Source organism: Colossoma macropomum, unplaced genomic scaffold, assembly GCF_904425465.1.
Source record: "Colossoma macropomum unplaced genomic scaffold, Colossoma_macropomum, whole genome shotgun sequence".
Taxonomy (NCBI): Eukaryota; Metazoa; Chordata; class Actinopteri; order Characiformes; family Serrasalmidae; genus Colossoma; species Colossoma macropomum.
In genome coordinates this window covers 32,602,190-32,623,011 of record NW_023494800.1, presented here as the reverse complement: position 1 = coordinate 32,623,011, position 20,822 = coordinate 32,602,190, and the positions used below count along the sequence as shown (strand labels likewise).

The window sequence follows — 20,822 nt, the reverse complement described above, 5'->3', positions numbered from 1 at the left end:
TGAGTTGTGGTTTACCTTTTTAGGTGACAGCACTGATGCTGCACCAAAGAAGTCAGCATCATGCAGAGGAATACATTTCAAAACAGTTATGCAAAAATAGCTGGGTAGGTTTTCATATCTAGTGAGCAAAATAAGCCAAAGAGGAGCTAATGAGCTAAAACTACAGCTAACTATTAACACTGGATGATGGAGACTCGTCACCCTCTACAGGTGTTTTTCTCCTCATTGGATGACGTGCCAACATGTTAGTTTGTCAGAGAAATGTATCTGAACTGTTTCTGGACCAAATATCAGGCCAGCCTATTCAATGACAAAAGCCTCGCTAACTCTGCCACCTCTGCACTTTCACATTTCACAAACCTGTTAAAACACAACGTTTCACAAAATTGTTGGTTTTTCTCCGTCTACCTGTGACGAACTACAACAAATATCCAAATAAAGATCCCAGTATTCAAATACTGGCACCTCAAACGGTTAACCGAATACTCAAGCACCTGTGCCCACCCCCAGCTGACCCCACGAAAAAGTCTACGTCCACATTACCAGGTTGGGTTGAAGTGGCACAAATCCGATTTTTTGCCCTAATGTGACTCAGATCTGATGTTTTCAGAGCTGTGTGGACACAAATCTGATCTTTTCAAATCCAACCTGAGCCACTTTCATATGTCGTCCTAAATCAGATACGTATCCGATTCGTGGCCATGAGACCTTAAATGTGACGCTCAGATCTGAATTCATGTGCTTTTTTTCCACTGCGCTGCGCCATCATTCAGCGTTACCATGGCAACAGCACCGAACAGAAGTTAAAGCCTGTAAACGGTGGAAAAGCAGCTCATCTCACCTTTTTTTCCTTCGTCTCGCTCTAATAATGAAGCTGAGAGCTGATCAGAGTTAATGATCTTCTCAGCGAAGCTGAGATCAGATCTGAGCAAAAAATCGGATTTGAGCAATGAGGCTTGTAATGTGAACATAGCCAAAAATAGGGTACCCCATCTCTGAAATGCCACTGTAAGCCAGACTTACTTCTTGTATTTTAAGCAGTCCACAAACTTATGCATCCTTCCCATTTTGATGCGATCCTTAAAATTGACAACTTAATACATAATATAACGAGTAAAGGTTGACGTGTAACAAACAATTTAGACGTACATACCTTACACCACTTTCTTCCAAAGTTAAAGTGTTCTCCAAGCAGCTGGCCCATCGTAAAGAAGGAATCCTTACAGTGATGCACATAGAAATGCTGCATCTACAAAACTAAGCACTGTAATCAAAACCACACAGACAGCCTCCATAACATCCCACTGGCATCCCTTCCTCCATTTGGAGAAAGTAGACAACTGACACAATAACAACTAATAAACCTGTATAGTAAACTTACATGCTCAGGGAAATCATCTGGACTGACTGGTGGGCCCGAGAAGATCTTGGCAGCTTGGAAGGGGGAGGAAAAAAAACTTGATCAATTGAAAATGGAAACAGTACTTCATAAAACATTACACATACCATAATGTTTTTTGGAAAAAAAAAATAAAAATAGCGACAATCTCCACAAAAGAGGTGCAGACTAGACTGAATAATTAGCAAACTGAATGGTTCAGTTTAAGAAAGCTTTAAGTTAAAACACTGGCCTCTTTTGCACTACAAACCCCGATGGTCTACAGAAGAAAAACTACGCACAACAGTGGCTCCGGTAGGGCTAACAGGCTAAAAGCTACAAATACACCACAGAACATGTTCAATTCCAGCTGTCACTCCAGCACCAGTCACTTGACACTGAGCTCTCAGATATGAGTCTTTATCCTCCAAGCGTGTGTAATCAAAACTAGATCTGAGCCTGTAATGTGATGTCTGGCACTATCAACCTGCTAACTAAGCTAACTTTCAAACTGCTAAGCTAACTATCATATCCTGTGGAAAAGGAGCTACCATGATACCTTAAGTACAACCTAAAACATAAAAATAACAGATAAAGGTGCAGTGATGTTGATTGTTGACTGGCTAATGAAAATGGGACAATGCATTCACTTAAGACAGCACAACAGATGGTTACACCAAATGCTAAACTCCATGTTTTGTCCATCAGGTTCTATCAAGTCACTGAGCTTAATCCTTAATTTTTTTTTTTTTCACTGAGAAATTGAGTTTTATTGATTTGTGAAAGCCCTATTTCAGTGAGACTGATCTGCTAATATTGGCATCTTTTTTTTATCCATTTTTGCAAAACAGCTGTAGTGATCAGTCACAATCAGACGGTCCTTCACTTCCAGCAAAATGAATTCAACCACAATATCATTCAATACTGACAGCAGACTCTCCGTTTTAACCAAAAACAGGAGAGTTACAAACATTTTGTTTATTAAAAGAAGAAGCGTCTCACAGTTGGATCTGAATGAGAGCTTTGCATTACCTGCATTGGGCGGCAGAAGCGGCGTCACCACCGGCTCGACAGGGACCCACATCTCTCCCTCTGCCACATGCTGGGCCTGAAACTCCCATGGCGTCTGTCCTCGCACGCCAACCAGAGACAAAGTGCAAGAAATGGCATTTTAATAAGTACGTATTTATTCCAAAAAGACAGAGACGCTGGATTTTAGCTTTTAAAGAAAATGACCCTGACTGGTCATTGGTGATTTGTGTGTTCATGGTTCTATATAGAACCATTTTCTTTAATAAATAACCCTTGAAGAACCACCTTTTGTTCACATTTGTTCCAACACTTATTACAGCAAATTACTGCAAATCCTGGAAATTTGAAAGGGAACTGCACTTCATCCCTTTTTCGAAATATCCACATAATTAAGTGATTAACATATAAACAGTCTTACAGAGTCAGAATTGTTCACAGTGGTGGTGATGGGAACCAGACGTCCACCTCTAAAAGCTCTGTTATGAGGACACTGTATATGTAGGTTCACTGGTGGTTTTGGACAGTAAATAAAATGTCTATATTTGTGTTGTAGTCATGGTGACCCCTGGCTCCTATCACCACCACTGTAAAGAAACCAGAGTCACGAGTTTGCCTACAGTTAACTAGGTGCATTTCACATTACAAGACTCTGAATGACCGTGGTGGGCTTTTGGTGGAATTCCTATTTAAGATCCTTAGTAAGAGAGCCCGGTGTGCTGGTCAGACTTGAAGGAAGGTCTACAGGACTGGTTAGTGGCATGAGTGACTGTAAATGGTCAGCCACTTTGTCCTCACACCTGGCCTCCAGGTTAACAGTCGATGGAAAATCTGTACTGCCTTAATCTTAAGGGCTTTGACCTGAATACCTCTGTCAGAGAAGAAGCTACACACGCAGCAAGACTCATGTGTCAGACCCTGATCCTGGCTCAAGTCCCACAGCTAGTTCACTGGGCTCTGGCCAACACTGCTATATTTATCTACAAGTGAGCCTTCATGTTGAATCCATTCACTGATTCTAGCACTGTGGTTTTCAAGTATGGTCTTGAGAGCCTAAATTAATGGTCTTGTCCCTGCCTCAACATCACTGAGCACTAAATAATCCAATCATAATCAGATTTCTGCAGGTTTCTGATTACTCAAATGGTCATGTAAACAGCACACTCGGATTTCTTAGATTGGAAAAAGGTCTAGAAATCTGATGAAGAGACTAGATTTTAGCTCAGTAATCAGATTTCTCGGTGCATGTAAACTCTTACTCTGATTTCTTTCAGATTTCTCATTCTGAGCATGTGCGAAACAGACCGCAGTACCAGAAATAAGTGAGCAGCGTCACTGCAAAATGCAGCAAAACACTTTTGGAGCAACACTGAAACCAAATACATGCTTGATGAAATGAAGGACTTAAATATTCTTCGTTTTCTAGATGATGTATGTTCATATTTCAGGTAAAGTGGCGCAATGTTTAAAAAAAGCTGTGGTAAATCAGAGCGTCGTTATTACTTTGTTTTCATGTCATTATAAAAATGGATGCATGTTATTTGCTTTTGACTTTTGAATAACTTTTAGAGAAGAAGGAACAGAGAACAACCTCATCTTTACTTACTTCCAAAAGTTACAACGCAAAGTTGAACTAAGACTATAAATAATAACGATAAATATAAAGTTTAGGCTGATATTTTATTAAAAGTATTATAAAATCTTACATATTAATATATGTCATGTATAATAAATGAATTTCAACATTTACCTTTTTCTCTTTTTAATTTTACACTCTGAAAAAATCTTAATCTGCTCTCGGTCTCGGCTCAGACTCGCCTCTAACTAGGGCTGCACAATTAATCGTATTTTTATCGTTAACGCGATATGAGGTTTCAGGATAAACACATTGAAAGAGCCACGATAACGCCTTGAATAACAGCAAACTCAAATTGCATCACCTGCGTGCATTATCCGCGTGCAGCAACAGAGGGAGCTCTTCACGCTGCAGACTATGATCACGTGACGTAAGTAGGCAGGAGGCAGAGCGAGGTGAACACGCTCATCAGACACGCCATTTCTTAGTCCGGAAAAAAAAACGAGCACAGCCAGGCCAAGTGCCGAAAAATCTTCGAGAAGCGAAGACGTAAGTGAGGAGGAATTGGTTCCAAAAAGGGGAGGCATGTCTGTAGTCTGGGAATACTTTGGTTTTAGTCGAGATGACCAAGCTCAATCCAAGGTTTTGTGCCAAGAATGTCGAGCCGTTGTGGCTACAGTCACAGGGAACACGACAAACCTTCACTTAAAACACAACCACAAACAACTGTATGAGGAGTGTTCAGCAAAAAAGTCTGAAAGCACGGTTGGATCCGCCTCTTGTCACGATGCAGCTCCAAGTGTAAAACAAAAATCCATTGCTCAAATGTTCGAAAGCGTCACTCCGTATGATCTGGGCTCCCGGCGTCACAAAGAAATAACCGATGCCATCACATATTACTTGGCTAAAGATATGGTGCCATTTAAAATGGTTAGCAAAGAAGGCTTTGTGCACTTACTAAACAAGGTGGATAAACGGTACAAGATTCCGTCACGAAGGCATTTCTCCCATGTTGCTGTACCACAGATGTACGCTCAATGCGTTAGAAATGTACAGTCAGAACTGAAGCAAATTGAATTCTTTGCGTGTACAACGGATCTGTGGTCCGGTAGAACAACGGAGCCCTACGTGAGCTTGACAGTTCACTTCATTAACCAGGGCTTTGAACTGAAAAGTCGATGTTTGCAAACATCCTATTTTCCTGAAGAACACAGTGGGGAAAACATAGTTCTGGGCTTGCGAGACGCTTTGACGAGCTGGAGTTTGCGCGAAGAGTGCCTGGTGTGTGTTACCACGGATAACGCCACAGAACTGAACGACTGGCCTAGACTTCAGTGTTTTGGACACAGACTCCACCTTGCCATTGGTAAGTGTTAATTTTAATTTCAACCATTTTCCTAGCAATTTTATATAGTCACTTGTATACAGTAATCATTTGATTTATGAGACCTATTTTTATGCATACTGTCTGAACAACAACACCTGAAATTATAATAAGGTTGGTATTTGATTTATTTATTTGCTATTTGAAGAGTTGGGCTCAGTGGGCTGTGCTTACGTACAATGTATATGATATGCAAATTCATGTCATAAAATCATATTTACCTGCTTTAAATCACTTTAATTTTATTCAGCTTCAAAATCGGTCAATTAAAATCACAGGTTCTCTCAGAGAACAGAAATACACGACATCTGGTTCCTTCATGGCAGGACATAGAGGTCCTTGAATCAGTAAACAGGGCACTGAAGCCACTCCAGACGCCCTGTCTGGAGAAGATTATGTGAGCATATCTTATGTGCACCCAGTTCTTCAGCTGCTGAAGACAAAGACTCTTGCAGAAGATAAGGAGGACGGTGAGCTGACACGCTCAGTCAAAGCAAAAATTCTGGACTACATGGAGAGGAAGTATGAGGATTCTGCAACACAGTCTCTACTGGACACTTCTTTCCTGGATCCCAGGTTCAAGGCAGACTACATCAGTGCTGAAAACCTCATAGAAATCAAGGCAAAATTGATGGCTGAAATGAAGACAACACAAATGGTAAAAATCCCTTAATGCTGTGAATGATCTAGACACGACTATAGACATTTTCTCATGCTGCAAATAACCTTCACTATGTCTTTTCTAGGAGAGGGAACCTGTTTTTGATGCCACAGCAGAAGTACAGACAGGGTCTCATCAGAGCCATGGAGCACCAAGTGAGAAGAGGAAAAAAGAGGACTTTAGGAAGCCTGTTACAGTCTGCCATCCCCCCTACATCCTCCTCTGTACCACTACCCACTGACCAAGCTGTTGTCGAATCAGAATTTAACAGCTATCTTCTCATGCCCACAATTGACAGTGAGGGAGATCCTTTGGCCTGGTGGAGGAAGCACCACCTCAACTTTCCTCATTGAAGTGTGCTTGCCAGGAAGTACCTTTGTGTGCCTGCCACTAGTGCACCCTCTGAAAGACTTTTCAGTGCCTCAGGAAATGTAGTGACCTGTCAGCGTTCATGCTTAAAACCAAGCGAAGTAAATATGCTGGTTTTCTTGGCCAAAAATCTTTAAGATTTTAGGCATTAAGTTGATATGATAATTTGTCCAATGTGTGACTAAATGTAAAAAAAAAAGATATTAGGTAGAAGTCAGGAGAATTAATAGAAAAAATGAAAATGGATCGCTGAGCTTATTTGCAGTCTGTTGGCATGTTTTTGGGTTTATTTTTTTAATATTTTCCGACTGTAGAGTTCTACACTGTAAACAATGGTTTGTCTGTTCAACCTGAAAAATTACTTTATGTGGTAACAAGACTGAACTGTGTTTAATCAACTTTAAATAAATACTTTTAATGGTTCATTCAAAGTATTTATTTGAGTTAAATAAACCCAGTTCTCTGTTACCAAATGAAGTCTTTTTTTTTTTAGGTTGTACGGGCAAACAGCATTTTACAGAGTATACCTAACTTTAAGAAAAAAACTGCAAGTTTTTGTGCTTTTATGTTGGCTATGTTGCTTCTGTGATGCTGAGCTCTAGCTATAATAAGTTTGTGCTATTACCAGAAAAGAGAGCTTTTGTTTGTGTTTTATTTAATTGATTTTTTAACCCTATTTTTCTATTATTTACTTATGTATTTATTCATTTGTTTTATTATTATTTATTATTACTGAATGTTGAGAGAACACAGCCTTGCACTGCACGAAATGTTTGCACTATTATTACTTGTATATTTGTTATCTAATTTTAGATTTTATCTATTGTTGAATAAACCTGCAAAATATTTGGAATTATTCTGGATTCATTACACAGTGAAAAACAAAACAAATGAACGTGCTGCTGTTCAGAGAGACACTAAATTTCTGTATTTTCATCTTAATTTATCGTGTTTCACATCGATATCGGGATATCCAACAATGTTATCGCACATCGCAATTCTAGTCCATATCGTGCACCCCTACCTCTAACAGTCTTGACTTCAATGCTACTCATTTCTCCAAAGACACGTAATAACTGGGGGACAGTGTATGATTTATCCATAAGCAGGCACTGCGTTCCGGCTAGTCTGGCCTCTCGAATCCACAAATAGAACGTGGTCCTGTTACTGTCTGCCAGCTACCTGGACTTCCACCTAACTGTCTATAACCCTGAGACATAATACAGTAGATGCTGAGGCAGCCAAGTGTGTCTGAAAAGTGCATATATGTGTATATACACACACACACACACACACACATCCATGCGAAATGTTGTATACAAGTAACTGGATTCATAGTTTTTGATGGCACTTTTAAAATACCACATTATTTTATCTGTTCTAATTTACAAGATGTCAGAAAAAAAATCAATATTGTGACAACATTGGTCTCATAATCTTCCTGAAGTATCACGAAATTACATTTGGTCATATCACCCACCTCTAAAATGAGTTAGGTCCAAGAAAAGCTACCGAAAACCCTTTTAGAGGTGAACAATACGACAATATTTTAAATAGTCCTTAATTTATAGAAAATAACTATAATTTAAATTACAGTCACAATACTGGTTAGAAAAAAATCCCCAAATCATTCAGCCCTACACTCTTAAAAAAGATGGCCAATAGATCTGTTTAGACCCTTGAGTTCTGTATAGAATCATTTCATGCCTAAATGGTTCTTTGCATGGTGTACTGGTTTCTCTGACTGCTGGAGAACGTGTTGTATACAGTTCTATATAGAGGTTTTTTGAAAGTGGCTCTATATAGCACCAAAAGGGTTCTGCTATTGTTATAAACCTGACATTGTAACAACAGCAAAAACCTTTTTGGTTCTACATAGAACCATTTTCAAAAACAACAAATTCACCATCAATCTGAAGAACTATTCCACCATGCAAAGAGGCATTTTAAGGGGAATTCCACCAGTTTTTCAAAATTTCTCCATAATTCAGTGGTTGATGTGTCATTCCACAGAGTGGTTTGGTGTAAAACGGCTCATTGTAGAGACTCAGATTTCTTTACAGTGGTGGTGAAAGAAACCAGGGGTCACCATGTTTTCAACAAAAATAAAGACATTTTATTTACTATCTAGAACCACCAGTAAACCTACACGAGTCTTCTGAGTTTTATATATGGAATGTTAATGATGGTAAAGCAGTGGTGGGGGGGGGTTTCTTCGGGGACCATTTTGCTATAAAACACCCTTCATGTATAAATGTGTTGAAACAAGCTGAATAAAATGCGTTATGGGCCAAAACTAGAAGCCATCAGGCAGTGAATTCATAACCATTTCATGTAGTAACTTTCTGTGAGGGAGCTTTTAGAGCTGGACGTCTGGTTCCTATCACCACCACTGTGAACAATTCTGACTCTGTTTCTCTAGAACAGAGCGTTTCACACCAAACCACTCTGAATGACTCTGTTTACATCTTAAATATTTACCTATACGAAAATTTCGAAAAAACGGTGGAGTTCCCCTTTAAGAATGAAATCATTCTACATAAAATTCATAGAACCATGGCTTTTACGAAAGAACCATTGAAGAACCAGCTTTTAAGAGTGTAGTCAGAGCTAAAAGCGAGGCTGAAGTTGGCCTTCTGTTCGCCAGTTTCTTTTTCGAATTTTCCCGTTCCACCTTAAATGGTGCAGCAGTTAGATTCTGACTCCCCAGGCGCCCGAATGTAACTGCTGTATCATTTAAGGTGGAACGGGAAAAATAGAAAATGGGTGTATCAGTTTTCTGTCTGTACCTGAGCTGTTTTGGAGATTGCCCGCAGCACTTGTCCGTAGGAGCCCCAGCCACCGTAAAGGTGCAACGGCTTCAAATCCGGCGGTCCGTCGAGGTAAAAATGTGGGAAAAGCTGAGCCGGGAATTTGTTGTCCATGCTGCCCCCCGCTACCGAAACAAGTCCGGACATGTGCCCCGACCGCCTCCGCTCGGCCCGAGCAGCGGTTTCGTTACTATTCTGGATAAACTCTCTTTATAAAACCGCGTGAATGTTTCAGAACCTGCTCTAATTCATGTTTTTAAAAAACCACAGCATCACTTTAAGGACTTTTATATCCGACGCTGCCTGAATAAACCGAGCACATGGTGGCCGGCCGCGCGCGCGTGCCAAACAAACTACGTCACATCGGTTCGGGGACAGTCAGCTGACGAGACACTGACAGGAACGTCAAATTTCACAATAAAAGCCCCGGTTTAATTAGTCACACTGTAAACAGTTGTGCTTTTAAACTGAAAAAAGAAAGTCATTTTGAGTTCTTTGAACTTGTAATAACAGAAGAACAATTTCTGTTTCACATTTTTGAAAGTATTATTTGAAATTTAGTGAAAACATTTCAAATTATTCTGGTTCCTTATTATGTTGACAAGCTGCATAGTTACATCACATTGAGTATATTTTATTGTAGAGTTATTTAAAATGTATACACGTTTTGCCCTAATGTGTCATAACCTTTTTAGTTAGACTACAACAACCAGACTTTTTTTTTAGGGTTTAAAGGTTTTATTAACAAAAACTTCTTTTTCGCCTTGTAATTCCTGGTTTTTGTTTTAGTACCAATGGTATAGCATCTAGATAACATTATTTTATTATGCTTTACCTACATACATTAGAGTTTTCATGGGTATATGGGTTAAAATTGATAGTTTTTGTATTAGCCACATGCATCTTTCAAGAATAATATGTAAATATATGTATATTTAAAAGCAAATCATAGAATATTGTTTCGTTTCCTGGCCTGGAATCACAGGACGAGATTTTCTCTTCAGGTATAATTTTATGGTTTATGACAAGGAAATGTGGTCCAATCCTGTAACAAATCTATCCTGAAACAGTGCTCATTCCCACTGTGTGATGTGATGGTGTCAGCTGTGTAGTTCTTACTGTGGGGTCCATAGAGTGACTGAGTAGTTTCAGCATCATAGCCTACTTTTTGTAATTATTAATAAAAATATTTTTTTGCCAGTTTTATCATGTGAAGTCCTTTTTTCACTAAAATACCCAAAGAATACCTGTGACGGTCGGGAAGCCCCAGCACACAATCAGCCCTGTGAAGCCCAACCACCCAGAACGCTGAGAAAGAAGAACAGCAGAAAGTGACATATGTGAGACCACAGATACTGCACTATGATATCGCTCAGCAGCCAGATCATCACAGGAAGTAACAGCAAAGTGCAGGAAGACGTGTCTAATCTCTGATTTAAAATTATCCCCAACAAACCATCCTTTACGTTATCAACCTTTCAACCTGCTTTCATGACAAACAGGATGTGAAAAAGAGAAGTGCAGGAAAAGCAAGAGACAGGAAGAGAAGCGAGAGAGAGAGAGAGAGAGATTTTGCTTGTCCAGAGAGTTAGTTACAGTCCACTTGCTCTTTTCAGTTTCGATCAGGCCATGAGCAATTCGGGCCAAACAGCCCCAGATACAAATCACCACCACCAGAAACAGACTAATACTGGGACCAATACTGGGAATAAATAAAATAATTGTAAAATATATGTGTGTATATATATATATGTCTTATCATTTTAAACACAATTTCAAGTTGCCTCAATGGCTATTGTTTGTATTTCTTTTAACCCAATTTTCATTTTTATGGTCAAAATGAAATGTGTAGTTTTGTATTAGTGCGTATCTTATCTTGTCTATACTGTATCTTTCATTTAGGATGTAATCAGATGTAAATTTAAAAGTAAATCATACCGATATTGATATTTTTCATGCACATATCTTCCAATGATGACACAGAGGCATTTAAAGCTGCACTATGTAAGATATTTTTCTAAAAGAATTATCATTATTGACTCAGAAGAATCAAAACACTCATCCAAAATTCAGAGTAATCAGGTTGGGAGTTTTCCATGCTGTGTCACATGTCTTTATGTCTTAACGTCACAATCAAAGTCTCAAAAAGAAGGTCCAGCTTGATGTTTAGGTCTCAAATGATCTCAAAATCAACACTATACTCATAAAGATGTGATGACAAAAGTAGATAATTCACTCACATCCTCAGAGACACGTCCTTCACCAAGTTTTGACTGAGTTCTCTTTGAATCCCCTTTAATTCATCTGCTTGAGGAAGAGGACCGAAGCACAACCTGTGCTACAAAATGAAAGGTTTCATTCCAAATGCTGTACATTTGTAACAGTTTTGGATATAATACGTTTTTGTTAAGAATAACAGTTTATGATGGAAAGCACATTTTTATTTTGTTTAATAAAGGTGGTATTAATCATAATATTGCACTGATATTACTTGCATGTGTAAACCCCACTGCCAACAACATATATCATACAAAAATGAATTTTAAAATGCTCACTTATGGCAAAAATGATCATCATGATTAATTTGGTCAGTATTGAGATCACAATTATTTACCATGATCAATTACTGACTTTGGAAACATGATACATGATTAAACTTTAAGAATAATTTCCTTGATGAAATAAAATAAATAATACGTAATATATAAATCTATACATTAAAATAAGTAATATAATAAATTAAAATGAATAAGATGGCTTGTGCTGTAGTCCACCACCTACTACAAACTACTAAATATATCTAAAAATGATAAATAATAATAAATTAGACCAAGATAAATTAGATGAGTTTGGGCTTTTAGTTCTGCTGTAAAGAAAAGGGTCTCGTTGGATTTATAGCACCAGGCAAAACAAAAACATCGAGCATCATTGCGAAAAGGCACATTAAATGTTTTAATTTTATGTCAATTATCTTGTTTTCATAATCGTTGGAAGCCAAAATTGTAATTAAAAATAAAATTCGTCCAAAAATTAATCGTCCAGCCCTAGTCTGTTATGCTTTTTGGAATGAAACTCTTCAAATGTTCTTCTGCACATTGTATGCCATTACACATTTTCACCAGAGAGGTCTCCAAATCCCCAAAACTTACATAGAGGAGCTTTAAATGTAGAAATTAGGAGTAAACCTACCTGGACATTATGTTAACAGATCTACCTGTATTAGCATCGCACAAAAATGTAATGTGGGTTAGGTGGAGCAGTAAAATGAATAAAATGCAGATGTTTTAGTGCAGTGACCCTGCGTCACCTACACATTCTGCCTTTGTAGGGTACCATCATCACATGGTTTGAAATGATCTGTCCAATGCTATTTTTTTAAGCAGATATCTGCCAATACAGATATGATTCAGGCATCATCATGTATCCCTAAATCACACAATATGTGTTTTCATTGTCTGCCTTGACATGAATAGTAAATACTTACTTTGGGCAAAACATTTGCCTAATTCAACTCATAAAAACATCAATTTAAATGTTATAAATGGCTCCAAAACAATTTAATAACACAGACGACTGAATAAATTATTATTTTAGGCCCTTCTAAATCAGTAGCTCACAAGTGGTAAACATGTAATTCAGCAATTCACTGAGCAAGACACTCACTAGATGGGGAAAAACACACACAGGAAAAGCAGGGTGTAAATTTTAGCTTTGTTATTAGCTTTAATGATTCCATTGCAACATAAAGAGCGCTTACACACAAATGTCAAGCATTAAGCGGAACAGAAATGATCACAGTCTCTGTACAACAGAAAAAAAGATCTATGTACAAGGTTCACCTTGATCAACAAGGGTAGCTTTGTGCCAACTTCCTCCATCTTCTCTAACCCCCCACCCCCACCCCCCCTTCATCAACACAAACATACATCACAGTCCAGGCAGCACATTGTGCCCCTTTCAGTCCCGGCTATTCAAACGGCTCCTGATTTGTTTCCATGCATAATGGCTGCTGCCTGCTTTACAGTTTGAAGCCAAACGGCTGGAACTTTTCAGACCAAAATCCAAATCTTTTACTTTCCTACTGATGAAAGTACATGAATGGACAAAAAAACTGACCACACGTGTTCCGGTTTCGATCCAGAACTCAACAACTTCTTCAATTCCAGTATCCAAATGTCTTTTTGTTCTTTGCAGACGCAAGACGATTTTAAAGGTGCAATGTGAAGATTTAGTGGTGAGGTTGCAGATTGCAACCAACCGAGTACCCCTCCCTTTCCAAGCATGTAGCCGTCTGGTTTCACTGCTGTGGCCGTCTTGATTTCTCTTTGCTTCATGTTTTCACCTCTTTGACGACAAGGATTACCCCCTACCTCGCTTTTTCTTGTGCTAAATAATAATTTTGAGCCTCTATTTGTCAAAACTTAGGTTCTCAAACTTCTCACGACACAAAATGGTTAGCTAGCGCCAGCAGCAACCACTGATTCTTTTTCTTTGTACATTTCCAACCGGTGCTATAGCACTACCAAATTCAAGCTGCCGCTTCAATGTAAAAACGTGAAAGGTGCCCTCTAGAGGCAGTGTTTAGTTTGTCTGTTCTGGGCTACAGTAGAAACATGGCGGTAAACATGGCGGCCTCTGCTGGAAGAGGACCTGCTCCATGTGTAGATATGAAGGGCTCATTCTAATCTAACGAAAGCACAATGATTTATAGTTACAGGTGATTATACACTGATGAAAACATGGTTTTGTTTTCTATATTCCATTCCTCCTAATATATACCCTTAAATCTTACACACTGCACCTTTAAACGAAACCCCAAATCCACTTTTTGTGCTCAGTTCTTTAGTGGTGGTGGACTGATATATCGAAACAGACTGTTTGGGAGATTATCAGACATCCAAGTCTAATCATGATAGAAATGAAAAGGTTCTCTGTTTGATAGCACACTCACTCGAGTCCATACATCATGTAATGGCAAGCAAATCTAGCCACTAGGTCAGTGTCTGCTATGCGCCACCAATGGTGGATAAAAAACATGGTTCTTCAAGGTTCTTTAGTAAAGGCAATGGTTCTATTTAGAAATATGAGTCCTATATAGAACTTTGCTTGGTAAAGTTGTTTGTCAGATTGATGGAGAATGTGTTGTATAGGGTTCCACATAGCACCAGAAAGGGTTCTGCTATTGTTACAAGCTTGACTTCATAACAACAAAAGTATCTTTTTGGTGCTATATAGAACCAACAGATTCTCCACCAATCTGAAGAACCATTTCACCATGCAAAGAACCATTTAAGCATGCAATTAGAACCTATGGTTCTAAATAGAACCATTATCTTTACTAAAGAACCCTTGAAAAAACATCATCAAAACAACATTTTTAAGAGTGTAGAAAAGACAATATCACAAACTAATAGTGCTGCTCTTGGCTGTGCTGTTGTGCTCAGTTTGTTAGTATATATGAAGCACGATTCTGATTTCTTTCAAATGAATTTGTCCAGTACTTAATCAAACGCAACAGCATGGCTGTATCAGTCATCCACCCTCCCACTTTGTAAATATCAGCATCAGTACTGATTATACTTGTTGATTTAAGTGGGTCATGGGTCAGCCTGGACATTAGCACGAACAGAAGTGGTACCTTATCAGTTGGCCAGTAAGTTTAAAATGGAATTCCAGCAATTCTTTTTAATTAGTGTAAACAAGGCCATTTAGAGTGGATTGAAAATGTGAAATGCTCTTTTCTGACTTAGTGAGTCAGAACTGTTCACAGTGGTGGTGATAGTAACCAGACGTCCACCTCTAAAAGCTCCCTGACCAAAAGTTATTACTTTTTATTAAGCTGTTAGGAAACACTGTCTGTTGCCCAATTTTCTGAGACAAGATTTTGGCTTAAAAATGTGTTTTTTAAAATGCACTCATGGTGAAGGGGTGTTATTAGGCAAAGTAGTCCCCAGAGAACACTTGTTTTTTTCTAACTATTTTACCATCAACATATATAAAACTCGACAAATAAACGTGTACATTTTGGATAGTAAATAAAATGTCTATTTTTGTGTTGTATTTTTGTGTCCTATCACCACCACTGTAAAGAAATCTCTACAGTCTCTACAGTCAACCATTTCACACCAAACCACTCTGAATGACTGTTTACATCTTGCCCATTGAATTACACAGAAATCTAGTAAAATTGATTGAATTACACTTTAAGTGGAGATGCTGAGTGTCTTTCCTTTGCGGATCATGAAGTAGAACTTTGAGCCTGCAGTCCTGGACATCAGCATAAACAGAAAGGGGTCCAAGCAGCTGTGGAGGCAGCACAGACACACGGCGACGTTGAAGTAGGCGTAGAAGTTTTCCGCTCCACTTGAGTACAGCTGCACGTAGTGCAGGAAGTGGATGAAGTTGCTTGGTGCGAAGCCAAGGACAAAGATGAAGAAGACTAAAGTGCTGGCCTTGATGTAAAGACTCCAGTCGCGGTGAGAGCGGTTCAGCTCCCAGACGATGGAGGTGTAACATGCAGTGGTCACCATCAGGGGGAGCAGGAAGCCTAACAAAGTCAGGCCCAGATTATAATAAACCAGAAAGTTAGAGCTGCCCTGGTCAACCGGAAGAACATCATGGCAGGTGGTGATCCCAAGCTGAGGGATTCTGTAACTCTGACGGACCAGGAGCTCAGGCACCATGGCGATAGAGAACATGACCCACACGGCTAGGCTGGCCCAGGCGGTGCAGGAGCGCTTGGGCAGGCTCTTGTACAAAAACGGGTGCACGACGGCTAAGTAGCGCTTCACACTGATGCAGGCTAGCGTGTGCGCTGAACAGTACAGGTTACCATAGAAACAGGCGGTGACGAGGCGACAAGCGGCCTCGCCAAACGTCCAGTCGTTGCCGGCGAAGTGATAGTGCATCTTCAGCAGGAGGCTAAGGAGAAGGAGAAGGTCTGACGTCGCTAAGCTGCAGTACAATATGGCCGATGACACCCTCCGCACTTTAGCACCGATCGACACCAAGATAGCAACGTTGGCGGGAATTCCAACGACGATAGCCACGATGTAAACGGCGGGAATGGCCCGGGTGCTCAGAGCGCCCCTGAGATACATCACCGTGCTGTTGCTGAGCAACCGCAGTCCTGGTTCAACCACTTCAGAGGGGGACGAGCATGGCAGAGTTTCCGTGGAGTTTGGAGGGAGGGGAAGCTGGACTGGGGATTGTTTGGCCTCTGAAAGTTCTCGGGCTGATCCCCTCCGTCCTGTTATGCCTGTTCTTCCCTCTGTTGGTCCCTATTTGAATGGAGAAAAGAGTCAAACAGACACAGAAACAATTTTTTTTCTTATTTTTCTTATGTTTTATTCTGGACTGACCTGAAACTACAGGCTTGGCAAATATTGAATAAAATAAAATTGAACAAAAAAATCCAGTACTCCAAATATTCCAATCTGGTATTGCTAAGTAACCCTAAACATTGCTTTGTAAGCTTCTAAAAATAAATTTTTTGTAAGTTTATCTCACAAACGTGTACAAGTAAGTTGTCAGTTAGTGAATAAATATAGACATATCAATAATCTATCATTCATTGTACAAAACACATCACTTTTGTGCTTTTTTAGCCATTTTTTTTTCAAACACAAGCTACCTTTTATGTAAAAATTCATTCAAATGAAATGGTAACACAGTTACATTGACCTCCATTCCAAGTTAATATCTTAAAATTCCAGGCTTATTACATGCTAAGGCTTATTATTCAGTAACTACATGGACTTCATTGTAAAGTACCTGATGTATTCTAAAGTTTTAGAGGTGTATAATGAAACTCCTTAAACGCTGATGGGTCCTGGCCATTTAAGGGGTTAAGAATGCTTTCCCTTCTCCTGTAAAGTTACCATTTTGGAGCTACAAGGTTTTGTTCCAATTGTGCCAATATGATGCTACAACATTACATGCCATATTGTAACAGGGGGCTACTGAAAGTATATTACTGACCTATAGGAAGCCTAGAAAACTGAACAGGACTTATAGAGGCTTGCCTTAAACCTAACCAACACCACAAACTACAAACTGTGATCTATATTTAACCCTGTTTAACACTTACCTCTTTAGCTCTCCTGTTATCTTTAGATTTACTAACATCTTTTATCCTTGGGTTCAGTTTAATCTCAGTAATTTAAACCTCTTGGAAAAATGAAAGCTCTGGGAACCCCATGTGGTGTGAACTATTAGTGGTTCTCAGACTACTACAGGTGTGGTTCTGCTAGGTTAGAACCCTAAAGCAGGGGCAAGTTTCTGAAAATTATAAAGTTGCACATTATAGTGAACTCAATGTCATCCAAACCAACCACAACAATATATAATTTATATTTATGCTTTATACAGCTTGACCAGCCTGGGGTCAAACTGACCCCAAGGAACACTGATGATGCAGGCGAAATGTGTACAGGACATTGAAAACAATCTCAATATCATCATGTTAGTGTGATCTTTACCTAGTTGTCACAATTAAATTAGGAAAAGTCATTAAATATGAAGCCAAAAAATGATGTCCACCATTTATTTAGAGATGTTTCACATCGAATGGGGTCAAATAGACCCTAAAGATAAAGGAGGGCTAAAACACTCACATAGCTGAGTGTTAGAAAGAGGACATGGTTAAAATAGCTTTCTCTTACCTCGCGTGAGCTCCAGGAGGAGTACAGTCATTATGACAATGAGGAGTGTTTTTCCCATGGCTAGACCAACCGACTAACTCAGTCCTTTCAAATCGAAAACTGTCGTCTGTCTGACTCTCACTGTCACTCTTAGAAAGCTCTCTCAGGGTGAGCGCTATGAAGCACCAAGACGCCGAGCCCACCTCCTGTTGTCAGTGTGAGACCACTTAAAACAAATAAGCCCCGCTCACATCGCACTACTCTGCTCTTTTCCTGACATGCTCTCTCTGCCTTACGCTCTCTCTCTCTCACTTACTCACTCACTCTCTCTCTCTTCTCGCCCCCTTTCTCACCACCTCCTGAAGGCCACCATCCAGTGAAATTCCCCGGCACTTACATCACCACATCTCAGTCATCTGTGCTGTTTTCACATGTCAGCTCATTCCCTTTCTCACACACTTGTACGTTCCAGAGCTTGTCTGCTGCTTGTTTTTACTACACTTACTTATTATAATCTACAACTGTATGTAATCACAGTAATACATTGTTTTTACCAGTGTTAAAGCTTATTTTAGAGCAGAGTAGCTCACTTACATAATTATTATGTCTGTATGCCTCACTTAACCCCGTATTCTTCTTAAGATTTTCCTGAATCTGACTGCCTGTAAGGCTTGTTTGTCAGTAACTACTAAAGTTATTCAGTAACATCAATTATTATTATAGTTATTAGCAACTATTATGAATGATTCAGAATCCACTATGAATTACTTAGTATCTACTTTAAATTATCCGCTTACTACTATGAATTACTTAGTATCTACTTTAAATGATCCATTTACTACTATGAATTACTTAGTATCTACTTTAAACTAACCACTTACTACCATTAATTACTTAGTATCTACTTTAAATTATCCATTTACTACTATGAATCATTTAGTATCTATTTTGAATTATCCATTTACTACTATGAATTACTTAGTATCTACTTTAAATTATCCACTTACTACTATGAATTATTTAGTATCTACTTTAAATTATCCATGTACTACTATGAATTACCTTGTATCTACATTAAACTATCCACTTACTACTATGAATTATTTAATAACTACTTTAAATTATCCACTTATTACTATGAATTATTTAGTATCTACTTTAAATTATCCATTTACTACTATGAATTACTCTGTCTACTATGAAATATTCAGAAACTACTATGAATTATCCAGTACCTGCTAGGAATTATTCAGAAACTTCTATGAATTATTAAGTAACTATAATGAATTACCCAGCAGCTGCTATGAATCATTCAGTACATACTATGAATTATTTGTAACTACTGTTAATTGTTTATAACTACTTTAAATTATTCAATAACTATTTTAAATTATCCAATAACTACTTTAAATTATCCAATAACTACTTTTAATTATGCAATAACTACTATGAATTATCCAATAACTACTCTGAATTATCCAATAACTACTTTAAATTATCCAATAACTACTTTTAATTATGCAATAACTACTATGAATTATCCAATAACTACTCTGAATTATCCAATAACTACTTTAAATTATCCAATAACTACTCTGAACTATCCAATAACTACTATAAATTATCCAATAACTACTTTGAATTATCCAATAACTACTTTAAATTATCCAATAACTACTTTGAATTATCCAATAACTACTCTGAATTATCCAAGAACTACTTTAAATTATCCAATAACTACTCTGAACTATCCAATAACTACTTTACATTATCCAATAACTACTTTGAATTATTCAATAACTACTCTGAATTATCCAAGAACTACTTTAAATTATCCAATAACTACTTCGAATTATCCAATAACTACTTTAAATTATCCAATAGCTACTCTGAATTATCCAATAACTACTTTAAATTATTCAATAACTACTTTGAATTATCCAATAACTACTTTGGATTGTCCCATAACTACTTAAAATTATCCAATAACTACTCTGAATTATCCAATAACTACTTTAAATTATCCAATAGCTACTCTGAATTATCCAATAACTACTTTAAATTATCCAATAGCTACTCTGAATTATCCAATAACTACTTTAAATTATCCAATAACTACTCTGAATTATCCAATAACTACTTTAAATTATCCAATAGCTACTCTGAATTATCCAATAACTATTTTAAATTATCCAATAACTACTTTGAATTATCCAATAACTACTTTGAATTATCCAATAACTACTTTAAATAGTTATTGGATAACTACTACTTTAAATTATCCAATAACTACTTTAAATGGTCCAATTACTACTTGGAATTATACAATATCTCTTTGGAATTATCCAGCAACTACTTTGAATAACCCAATAACTACTTTGAATTATTAAATAACTACTTTGTATTATTCAATAATTACTTTTAATGATCCAATAACTACTTTGAGTTATATTATGTGCGGAATTGAACTGCCACCATTCTCTTACACCCTTTAAAGGGTTAAATTACACTGAAAATTGATCCGTGTGTGTTCTTTTTGGCTAATGTATCCCAGAAATGAACATGACTTGCGGACTACACACAGATTGGATCGCGCAGGAAATATGTGACTCAGATTATGTCTGTCTAGTAGAAGGCTTGTTTTATTTGCTTGTGACTGTGAGGTCAGGAGGGATTTGGAGCTACGCTGGGCCGCTATCTGAAGGAAACCGCCTGTCTGTGTGAGATAAAGACGCTTCGCTGTGAGATTTTTTGTACTTCATGCAAACAAATGAGAATGTCCATCTCTGTTCCTCTGGCCACTGTTTATTCTCTAAGGACTTCACCAGATTTTAGGAAACCACTTCAATGTTCAGTTTTTCCCAACAAATGCCAACGCTGAGTTGGCTTTTCCAGTTCTAAAATCGGATTGGCTGAGCCACGGCTATAATCCGTTACTCAAAATACTTTAAATTTCCCGAACACTAAAGCTGA

General features: G+C 38.1%; 2 protein-coding genes across 2 annotated transcripts in view; both read right to left on the bottom strand.

Annotated features, from left to right (window-relative positions):
- Nucleotides 1-9,568, bottom strand: part of taf1c (TATA-box binding protein associated factor, RNA polymerase I subunit C) — a 32,079-nt gene extending 22,511 nt beyond the window's left edge. The window contains exons 1-5 of the mRNA XM_036587642.1: nt 9,187-9,568; nt 2,411-2,504; nt 1,382-1,434; nt 1,154-1,249; nt 1,024-1,079 (exon numbers count right to left, since the gene is read on the bottom strand). Of these exons, the coding sequence (XP_036443535.1) occupies nt 1,024-1,079; nt 1,154-1,249; nt 1,382-1,434; nt 2,411-2,504; nt 9,187-9,354 (467 nt within the window). The 5' untranslated portion in view covers nt 9,355-9,568. The remainder of the gene's footprint in view (nt 1-1,023; nt 1,080-1,153; nt 1,250-1,381; nt 1,435-2,410; nt 2,505-9,186) is intronic.
- Nucleotides 9,569-14,555: 4,987 nt separating this feature from the next.
- Nucleotides 14,556-18,290, bottom strand: LOC118820085 (proteinase-activated receptor 3). Its single transcript, XM_036588215.1, is given in 3 exon segments — nt 14,556-16,373; nt 16,375-16,487; nt 17,871-18,290. Coding segments are annotated over 3 exon segments (1,134 nt in total). The 5' UTR covers nt 17,929-18,290; the 3' UTR covers nt 14,556-15,410.
- Nucleotides 18,291-20,822: the final 2,532 nt, after the last annotated feature.